At 38.6% G+C, this 11,167-nt stretch overlaps 1 protein-coding gene across 3 annotated transcripts in view; it reads left to right on the forward strand.

Annotated features, from left to right (window-relative positions):
* Positions 1-11,167, forward strand: part of KPNA1 (karyopherin subunit alpha 1) — a 62,432-nt gene that overhangs the window by 38,038 nt on the left and 13,227 nt on the right. For all 3 annotated transcript variants that reach the window (XR_007509101.1, XR_007509102.1, XM_049825011.1), the window contains exons 12-13: positions 8,979-9,106; positions 9,834-10,012. Coding sequence is in view for 1 of the 3 variants with exons in the window: in XM_049825011.1 (XP_049680968.1) it covers positions 8,979-9,106; positions 9,834-10,012 (307 nt within the window). In the remaining 2 variants the exon portion in view is untranslated. The remainder of the gene's footprint in view (positions 1-8,978; positions 9,107-9,833; positions 10,013-11,167) is intronic.

Below are 11,167 nucleotides of genomic sequence, written 5' to 3' on the forward strand. Positions count from 1 at the left end.
ATAGTGTATTTACTTCTGTGACTTCTACATAAGTATTCACTGTACCATGTCTTCCTCTTCAAGTGAAGGAGTAAGTGCCTGTCCTTGTTTGCACAGTATTCTCACACCTGGTGTCCACTACTCAGATGTGTAAAAGTAAGGCTTTAGGTGTGGAGGTTCTTAACTATACCCTTGGTAATCCTCTGTCTTGTAAACTGTTGTCACATCCTTGTTTGAAAACAAGTAAGGATAAAATAGTCTCTCCTTTGTTAAAACAAAATTTGCCTCATCTAGCTAAACAAAATCATTAGGTACATCTATGCACGTGTGTGTCTAGTAGTTTTTTAAAGGTTTTGGGGTGTCTTACCACCAGTTTCGATCTGCCCCCTTTCTACTGAGAACAGGCTAGAATTGCTTTGTGACTTGGAAAGGTGAGGTGGGAAGGCAGGGAGAGGGAAATTAATGCTATGAGCCATTAATATTGCAGCTTCATTTCTAGCAGGTGATTCTTTATAAATACAAAACCCCCCTTCATTCTGCATAGAAAAATAGTTGTTGTGGCTGTGTGGGTAGAAGGTTTCTTTCTCAGGATTGTTGAATCAGGAAGAAAACACATTGTCAACCAAATCACTAAAATGCATGTAGATTTAGAAGAATCCAGCTTAAAGCAGCTGCCTTAGGATATGTCACAGGCAAGGTTGGAAGCGTGTTGATGCATTCGTTACTCAAGCCTATTGAAAAAATGTAAAAAGCAACTTCTCAAAAGTAAAAGCGATAGTTCATTTAAGAACCCCTCAGGCTCCGTTCAGAGTAATTGAGCTGCCTTTGAACTCTGAGCACACACATGCTGTATAGTGAAACACTGACTGCCCTAAGTGCGTACCCCATTTAATCTACACTGGCAGTTATAAAAATGAGATTAAAAAACCAGTGTTTGTGATTCTGAGCAGGAGATAAATATCCTGGTAATTATGACATATTGCAAATCATGTCCATCATGAGGCTTAGATTTTTAGAACTGCAGCAGGAGGCCTGTTAGAGAAAAGTTGTGGAGTATAGGACATTGGAGAATGTTTACAACATGGTTGATGGGAGATCTCAAGGCCACTGTTTCTTGGAAGTAAAATTGGCAATTGCAGGTGTAATTGCAATAATTATCTCATGTTGAAAGGAAAGTCTTATCACAGACATGTAACAAGTTCCAGAAAGGCTCTAATTCTTTAGTTTTTAGTCTCGACCTAGAGAATGTCATGTGTGATACAAGGTGTGATGAAACCTCCTTTCCGCTCCAGAGCTGATACATCTGCTTGTCTCAGAAGACTTCTCTGAAGTATTACTTCAGATGACTCCTACTCAGTGTCAAAATCATTGTAAATATTTGAGCCAAAAAGCAGTTTAAATTCATTTCTGAAGTTGGAAAATGCTGTTTGGTAAAGTGTTTCTTGAAGATGGCCATATGCTAAAACGGAGAGAATAAAAGCCTAGTCTGTTTTAGTAGCTGTGAGGACAAAGGATAATTCCCATCTGGGAAGAATATCTGATTTAACTAAGATCACGGGTGAACCTATTTAATCTGTGAGTTGAGGTATTTTCTTTTATTCTTTCTCTAAATTAATTTCACATTGTGATGAATTAAAACATTACTTCTTGAGAATTGGTCTTCCTTACAGAAGGAATTCTAAAATACTAGATGCAGCTCTAAACTAAATAATTTATTTTTCTTTCTCCCCAGTCCCTCCAAATTGCTCAATAGTTCCTGCTAGAGGTCATAGCCTGTAGCCAGTTCTACTCCAGTCTCTGTGATACTAATTGGATTTTGAACATGCACAATCTTTAGCCAGAAATCAGACAGGAATAATTTCAGCACGCGGTAACTTTTTTTCCTGAAAGTTAAATGTCTGCCTGGCATCGTAAACCACATTATTGTAAGTTACCAGCTGATCTAACTAGTGGGTTGTTGCTCCAGAGCAGTTGGGATGTTAGAATACTGTGGAAACTTTGGGTAGTGCTCAAGCCACAATCTCGCAATCTCTTCTACACACCAAGAAGAAAATTAAATATTTTGGTTAATAGGTATTTTACCTAACCAATATTAACAGACAGAGCTATATTTAGTGTTGTTTAAGATTGCATTGGGTTACACTCCCTCCATCCACCCACTTTAAAGTATAGAAATATAAAGTTGGAGGGAAGGACTTCTATATTCATTTCCACTTTCATACTGCCTATGATGCTGTTTGGTAGCACACTCCAAAGGCTTTCACTGCCATTTCTAAAAGATAAGGCAGCAGCCTGTCACCATCAGATTTGCACTTAAACACCATCAAGTAAACTCTTTCTAGTGTTAAGGCAATATAAATTAACATGCATGAAATGTGTGAAAGTACGTGCTGAACTTTCTTTTGTAGCTCATATTAAAGCACAGGAGGCTTGGGTTTTTTTCTCCACCAAAGGTGGAAGTGAAAGCCTTTCAGAGTGTGTTATCGACAGTGCCTAGGCAACAGAAAAGTGTGGTGGAATACAGCAGTCTTTCCCCTCTTTATTTCTGTGCTTTTAAGGTTTGGGTTGGATGTGTATATCCTGATGCAGTCATGATTGTCACTAAGTATAGTTTTTGTTTGTTAATTTCCTAGTTTGTATACAGCTTTGCTGTACTTCAGTGGATAGCTTCCCCAGTCAGGGAGAAGGGGAACTACATCTTCCTGGGAGTCAGAAGGAGAACTGCACAACTGAAGCTAAATCCTGACTGTCGACCCTTCTGAGGGGTATGAAAGGCTATCACATACCTCAGAAAATGTTCTGTGTCTAACTTCGCAACCCGTTGAAAAGCTATGAAAGGCAGTACATCAGACACAATCTTCCATATCTGACAGTGAAGACATCATAGGAGTTCTCTCCTGTTGACAGGTTAAGAAACTTATCACTTCTTTTCTAATATACCTTAAATTCTCACAAGAACACCTGGAAACCCGAGTATTGGCTAGCCATGGTAGCAACAGGATCTGTGCCATATTTTTCCTCCTTCAGGGTTTCCTATCCTTGCTGAAGTGTGACATGGGCAAGTGTAGCAAATGATACAATGCTGTCAGTTCTAAAAACTCTGGAATGAAATAAATTTTTACAAATTGGGGTAAAGATACAAGCTAAGAATTGTCAGAGGCTCGTCTGCAAAAAGACCACAGTAACGCTAGGGACATGGAAAAGGAATGATGTGATTCACACAGAGTTGTGGTTTACACAGGCAAACTGTGTATCAAATTACTTAAATATAAAGTGTGTTTGGTTTATGTCATAGTTTGCATGAGTGGTCTGAAATCTTCATGTGCTGTTTGTGGTGGCAGGACTTCAAAAAGTCAAAGGTGAATCGCTTTCAGGTTTAAGTTTGTGTTTAAGTACAAAATCTGTTTTCAGGCTTCTATGTGTGGCGAATCCCATATATCATACCACATTGAGGGCAGCAGAGCTACAGTACCTGTAATTCCTTTATTCTGCCTGGAAACCTCAGCAGTCAGCGGTGTATGTTGCTTTTTTTTTTTTTTGTAGGACAGACCCTAAAAGCCAGAGATGCCTCAACAAGTTGCTGTTCATTATAGTGCAGGTTCCTCCTGACAGCAGTAGCAACCTTGTGTAAACTGGCTAGAAGTTTGCTTTATACACAGTTTGGATATAGGCTTAGGTGTCCGTGTCAACAGCATGGAAGTCTGTTAGAACTGAGACCTGAAGTGCTTCCTTCCTGGCTCTCAGGTGGCAGTAGTTTTGTACTCATGCCATCATGTTAAGTAGCTTTGGCTTACAGATGCTTGCTAAGTTGTTTAAAAAGCAGTTGTAAATCGAATCAATAAACAAGGTAACTGGAACACAAGTAACTGAGAAGCGTCTGTGAACTGAAATTTCCAGCCAGGAGGAGGAGATCATGGCAGTAGGGCTATATTCACAGCTGCCAGCTAGGGTGGTGACTGTAATCTTGATTTGTTAAAGGTAATGAGAGTGCTTGCAGGAGCAGAAAAACAGTCATGCTGTAAGACTTGGTTGCTTTCACATTTATGTGATGAATCATATCTAGACACACGATGCCAACACTTGCATACTAAATGTATGTGTGTATTTTTTGTATATCATAAGTGACTTATTTGTGGGAACCAAAAAGAGGAGAAGCAAATTCACTTGGTATTGACCAGCTCAAAATACTAATTTAATATACTACTGCTGAAGACCTGCTCCCTAACAGTGACTACAATGTATTTAGATTCAACATCCATGCAGATGTAATAAAACTCTAAAACTTCACTTTTGTTTGGCTTCACTCTGTAAAAATCAAATACTATAAAGTGAAGAAGCTTGATTAAAATAAATAAGAAGGATAGAATGTTTCCAAGAGACAGGCAACCCTCTTGAAGGGCTACAGCACAGGGATACCATCTATTAAAAAAAACCACAAACCCAAACCAACAAAAAAACCCAAACACAAAAAAGTTGACACTTCAAAAGTGAAGGCCGGATTTGCTGAAGGGCTGAGCATTACAGTTGAGTTCAATTTCAAATTAAATTTGAAAATTCAGTTTTCAATTAAAATTCAATTTCAGTTTCCTGAAAGACTTATAGTTACAATTCAAGATGGAGTTCAGTTCCAACAAATATGAATGGATGCACTTGGGCAAAAATTTTAGTGTTAGTTTAATATATTAAAGGATGAGCTCTGGATTACCTATTATGCAGAAAAGAGATTTTTAATGTATTTTGAAGATACCACCTCAGTGCCTAGTAGTAGCAGCCTAAACCAAATGTAAGTATTAGAAAACATCAGGAAAAGGATAAAAAAAGCCCAAAAGGGGAATCCTTATTCTTGTTCTACTATAAATATTCACTGTTGCCCTGTATGTAGATCCATCTTCAGTAGCTATATCAGCTACTAGAAAGAAAATTAACTATCACAGCCAAAACCAAGGACAGGCATGTATGAGGCAGTTGCCCACTATTTTCCTGAATGGCCAAGGCACTTTTTATTTTTCAAGGTATAGTGGAACATTTGAACAGGTGACAGAGTGAGATCTGCAGTAGTTAGTAATCAGTCCTTAGTTTACAACTTGATTTTCTTTTAATTTCCTTTTTATTTCTTTCACATGTTTCTAAAGTTCTTGTTGAACTGAAATCCCTTAACTGTGTTCACTTTGTTTGAAAGCTATGCTTATCTTGAGCATTTTATACGCGCTATGTTACTTTAGTCTTCAACAGACTTCCACATGTCAGGCACACAGTATAGTAAGGCTAAAAAAGTAAAGTAATTTGAATTAACACTTTCTAAATCTGTGGGAGTTTTAAGTACCTCATCCTGCCACAGTCCTTTAAGGTTTTGCTCTGCCTGAGGTTTGCTTTTCTTCAAGAAAAAAAACAAAAAAAACCCCCACAACCCCCCCCCCCCCCCCAATTTCTATTTCAGTAGGTGACTGTTTTATCACTTAAAAGGAATTTAACAGAAAGGGAAACATGGCCTGTTTGTTTCCACAATAACTGTTGTTCCCACATAAAATATCATAGATCTAGGAATCCTTGGGCATTCTAGTTTGGTTTCAAGAGTAACTGCTGTGGGCAAGGCTACAAGACGTAGGGTGTAAATAATAGATGCTGCTAGCGCTTTCTCTGTATTAATGCTGTATTGTTTCTACCCTTGCTGAGCTTAACTGGACTTTTGAAATCCAGTGAAGATATTAAGGTTAAAGCAAACTATTTTCTGACCTAGCTAATGTTGGTTTTTGTGGTGGGTTTTTTTGCTGCTGTTTTTTATTTTTTAAATCTAAGCTCTAAGTTTCAACTGCGGACAGGCTGCTAGCTGAAAAATTTTGCTGTACTACAGAGGGACAGTTAAGTACCTTTAACTGGGACTCATGCTAGCGTGAGGTGGTGACAACACTTGGATTGCATGTCAAGCAGTAGGAAAATAAAAAATAAAAATATAGTGACTGATAATCTGCTTCTCTCTTGAGCCAGTCTCTTTCGGTGAAGTGCCTTATGAGAGGCTGCAATTCATTGTGGTGCTTTAACCTATTCTGCTTGGGTAAAGATAGCCAACTTCACTGTAGAGCAGAAAGTAAACAAGGTGCCTGTACCCTTTTACACAATAGAATAAGAAATAGAAATAAATAGAAATAAGTAGAATTAGAAATAAGAGCACTCACCCAAGACATGTGAGACCTGGATTAATTTCCTTCTGAAAAGGTTCAAATGCACATTTCTCCTCTCTGAGAAGAGTAATTTTACCCCCCAAAATTGATTGAGGCAGAAAGAAAACAATAACATTCTTCTGTGATTCTCCTACTTCCTTGCTGCCCTCCCATTGCTAGTTCCCTTTATTCTGGAATTCTCCTACTATTTTACAAGTTTAAATTGAAACATTTTATGGTAACTTCTTTTTTTTTTTTTTTTTTTTTTAAATTAAGAAGGCTCAAAGTATGTTACTGTCTGTCAGCTATGATGTGCTTAGTTCCATGCCATCATGTAACATACTCTGATTTTAGTACTTACTGAAGAAGTTGGTTTTAAGAAGACACTTTCTAAGGAAATAAATCTCATGTAAAAGTTTTCTTTTGGGGAGAAGATTTAAGAAGCAATAATGAGTTTTTTGACTTGTTCTTTGCTAGAATAGTAAAATACTAATGCTGAATAGTAAAATACTAATGCCCTCATATCCTATGCTAGATCTGTATCAAGCTCTTTGGTAGAGAATACTTAACATCCCTTAACACACTGTTCTTATAAGGGCTTCCACCTCAACGGCACCCTTGTATAGCACTACCTGGACTCACATAAAACATAAGTGTAGACTGCCAAGTCCCCTTTCTACTCTCCAGCTGATCAGGACTGAAGTTCACTAGTGAAAACACGCGTGCCCTCGCTCTCTAGATCCACAAGCTCACGGGCACAGTCGCAGATCTCTTGAATATCCATGTGGGCTCTCTGCCTGTCTGCTGTCTGTGGCTGGATCATGAGCTCTCTTAACTCGCTGTCCTTGGTTCCTACTCACTGGCTAGTTCAGCTTGATTCTCACTAGGAAACAGACGCACATGTTTCTCTCAAGCATCCCCATGCTTGCAGACCCCTTGAATATCAGCCCAGGCCCTCTGTCCATGCCTGGATCCTGGGCTTACTACTTGCTGCCTCGTCCAGTTTGCCAGCACATTATGTACACCGTGATCCTCAGCTCCCACTGTTACATTTGGGGATAATGTGAATTCCCCCCCCCCCCCATCGCACAGAGCACCCCAGAAACATGCTCCCTCCACTGACCCCTCCAGCTGCTGATGCTGAGACCCCCACCTGCTCCAGTTGCTGGCCCCACAGACACACAGCTTTCTCCTGAGGTCTGATCTGGTTCCTGGCCCAAATTCAGTCATGCCAATCTCGGTTGCTAGCACCTAATCCTTAGAGCACTCGTGGGGTCTAGAGAGGGAGGTTACATGGTAAGATAGTTAAGAAAAGATTTGTTATTAAGTTTTGCACAGACTCACTTGTCCTTGTCTTATCAAAGTCTAGGCTGGCTCGAAGCAAAGCTGTGCCTGTAGTTTGTTAATGGCCCATTAATTAGTGACTGGAGCCTTTCCTCCTTTGTGATTGTCTCTCTTATCCCTTGCCTGTCAGGTTTGTGTCACTGTATGTTTTATTTATTACTTCCCTGTTATTTATATCTCCCTTTGAGCTGAAAAGGGCCTTGATCTGATAACCTTAATGAAGCAGATGCTCTCATGTTCCGTGTACCCTTACAGTGTGTTGCTTTTGTATGTTTTTAAGTGTTTTTTTTCTCAGTAAAATATGTTGGGGGAAAATGCACTCTATTTTTTGAAGACACTTTCTTTTATCTTTTTTTTTTTTTTTTCTTAAATAGCTAGCTCCCATTTGTGACCTACCACTTCCAGCATTCATGTTCCAAAATTTCAGTTAAGGACTTTCTGCCAAATATTCTTTGCAAGTACAAATCTGATAAAACATAGCATGATGGAAGTGTGAGTGGTTTTCCTTGAGGGTCCTAGACTGCTGTATTAGAAGTGTATATTCTGTGGTAAAGGAGACAGTGTTAATGGGACTGTTCATACAGCTGATAAGTGATATGGATGTACAAAGCAGTGCAGATGCCCAGACAAACAGGAATGGTAAAAGAAATACTAAGCAATTGTTTTTTTCACTGGGTAAACTTCCACACTCTGAATTGGCTATAGCTTTTTGCTGTACGTAATCTGTTAGTTTTCTTCTGTGAATGGCTTTCTTTGAATTTGCCTTTATCAGTTCTGTGATGACTTACACTTGTAAAACAGTAGTTTAAAAATATAATCCTAAGCTCTTGCTTCTTTGATCCTTATGAAGTGTTTCAGACCCTTGTCACATGTGTGTAACTACACTGGTTTCATTGGTGTCTTATTGCAAAAGGCTTTTTCCAGAAGAAGTTACTAGAAACTTGAGTTGCTGACTAGATACTCATTTGAGTTGTATCAGTTTGGTGAGCTAAGCAGTTAACCATACCACCAAACCATCTGTTGCTTTGTCTTTTCACCAGGAAAGAATATATTGGTGCTTGCTTGTTTTGCGGAGTTCTTAAAATCTTTGCTCTGTTGTCTCACCCAGTGGAAATGTAGTATGACACACAGGCTTACGAAGTTTTTTTCTCTGTTTAGGGAATCTTAGTGACTTAGTGGTTTACTGACTTAATAGCTGAGTGGTTCACTACCTGGAAAAATAAGGGAAGTATGGTATTCTTTTGCTGTCAAGGTATGATTAGGTAACACATTAGATATGGCAGTCACTTCAGTCTGAATGTGTTTTGAATTCTTTTGGGATAAGCACAGATCCCAGCAATAGCTAAAGTTTTGAATGTAAAGCTGAAAACTGATTTTTGCTCCTTGATAAGTAGCATTTCATTGTTTAATGTGTTGCGCTGAGCATAGACCTTAACTAGCTCAGGACAAGGAAGTTATTTCTAATCTATAACCCTGACATGTCCTTTCTTCTTGCAGACAGTCATAGATGCCCATATCTTTCCAGCTCTTATAAATATTTTGCAAACGGCTGAGTTTCGGACAAGGAAGGAAGCTGCTTGGGCAATCACAAATGCAACGTCTGGGGGCTCTGCTGAACAGATCAAGTATGAAATAGTTCAAATCCTTCAATGCAATTAAGTGAATTAGTGTTTGTGGAAGAAATCAAACTACTATTGTAGAAACTGGAAAACCTTTCTGTATGCTTCCAGTGTTGTATCCAGAGTTTTGAGCTGTGAATGAGCCTTGCATTCCTTTAGGGAGAAATCGCATAAGTATTTCAGCTGTAATACTTATTTTATTAATGGAACCATTTCTCTTATGTGACAAAACTAAATGCAACTTTTAAAGCAATTTCTTAGTTCTCTACACTTTGTAGAGTGTAACAAAGTGCATTAGCAGTCTGGAGAGGAATAGCTCAGCCCCTCAGACAAGGGCATCATGTGCATTGGTTTTCCTGTTTAACTTCTACTGGTATATTATGCTTATATGCAGTTTTGTATAAAATAAAATAATAAAATTATAAATATATTAATATAGTTGATGTTAACAGAAACTTATTTATAAATTATAAGATTAAAATTTAAGTTACAAAATTAAATTATTATTTCATATCTATAGAGAGAGACAGAGAAGCTGTATTGAAGTTATTTTCATTGTTTCAGCAGAATTGACTAGATAAAAATAAGTGTCTATAACTTCTCGAGTTTCTCCAGTCAAGTTTATATTTTATCTGATTGTTTTGGTTATTAGACCTTCATGCTAAGTGCTTAAATGGCTATGCTTGTTATAATTTTGCGGACAATTTACTGGGTTCCATGTGGTGTTTTTCAGGTATTTAGTAGAACTGGGATGCATCAAACCACTCTGTGACCTCCTTACAGTAATGGACTCAAAGATTGTGCAAGTAGCACTGAATGGGCTGGAGAACATCCTGAGGCTTGGAGAGCAGGAATCCAAACGCAGTGGCACTGGCATTAATCCTTACTGTGCTCTTATTGAAGAAGCGTATGGTATGAACAAAACATCTGTGGAAGTCAGGGGTTAAAGCAATGATCATGAACTCATTAGAGTTTCAGTAGACTCAATTCTATTAATTTCCTCATCGAGATTATCTGAAAATTAACTGTTCTTTGACAAGTCTCCATATACCAATGTACTCCATCTTTTACATTATCTTTGTCTGTATGTAGATTGGAGATGGTGTGTGCAGATCATCTTTTCTTAATTTCTTTTGACCCTGAGGGAACCTTATGGGTGTCATTCAGCTTCAGTATCTTCCCTCCACAGCAGATAAAAGTTCAGGCACACTGCTCTGTCACTCAGGTTTCAGATCTTTCCTTTTCCTTTCTGCTGCTCTGTAGAATTACGGCAGCAGCAGCAACTTGCTTGTTTGCCTTTGCTGTTCTGAGGTTCTGGCATGTATCTGCATGATTTCACCCCAGTTCTGAGGTACTGCTGCTCTTAAGGTTAATTTTCTTGTTGATTGGCAAGTACTTGTTAAGATAAATAAAAATGGGTTATCAAGAGGAGGATAGTATCACTGAACATGGTTTCTTGAACCGTGGTTCCCTTCATGGTTACCTTCACTTCCTGGGAAGAGTTATATCAGAATAGGGTTTTTTCTTGCCTGCTCCTAGGTTTATCTTCCTTTTTCTGTCAGTGTTGCAGAAATGTCTATAGAGTATCAGAGAATTGTTTCCTCTAGTCTTCATACATAGTAAAAGGAGCAGACAAGAAAGCCACTACAGTTCCCAATATTAGAGATTTACTAGAGTGGCTAAGACTTGGATTTCATTATGGCATCATTTCTAGGTATCAAAGATAGTTTAGCTTGCTGTGTTATTGCCATTTGTTTCTGACTACAAGGCCTGAGTTTGCCCATCTGCTTAATGTCTGCCCAAAACCTAGTTGCATGAGTTTAACTGCATTGTATATACATGTGATACGGATCAGGTAATGGAGTCTCCATCCCTAGAAGTTTTGAAGACTTGGCTAGCCACAGCTGACCTCATCTGGTGTTGGTAGTAGTGCTGGGCTGGGCTGCAGGTTGGACTAGATAATTACCAGAAGTCTCTTCCAACTTGCAGTTAGGGGATTCTGTAGTCATGGTCCTTGTAAACAAAGCACTGTGAACACATATTCAGGAAACGTGGTCCTCAAAGTCT

Source organism: Accipiter gentilis, chromosome 21 (assembly GCF_929443795.1).
Source record: "Accipiter gentilis chromosome 21, bAccGen1.1, whole genome shotgun sequence".
NCBI lineage: Eukaryota > Metazoa > Chordata > Aves > Accipitriformes > Accipitridae > Astur > Astur gentilis.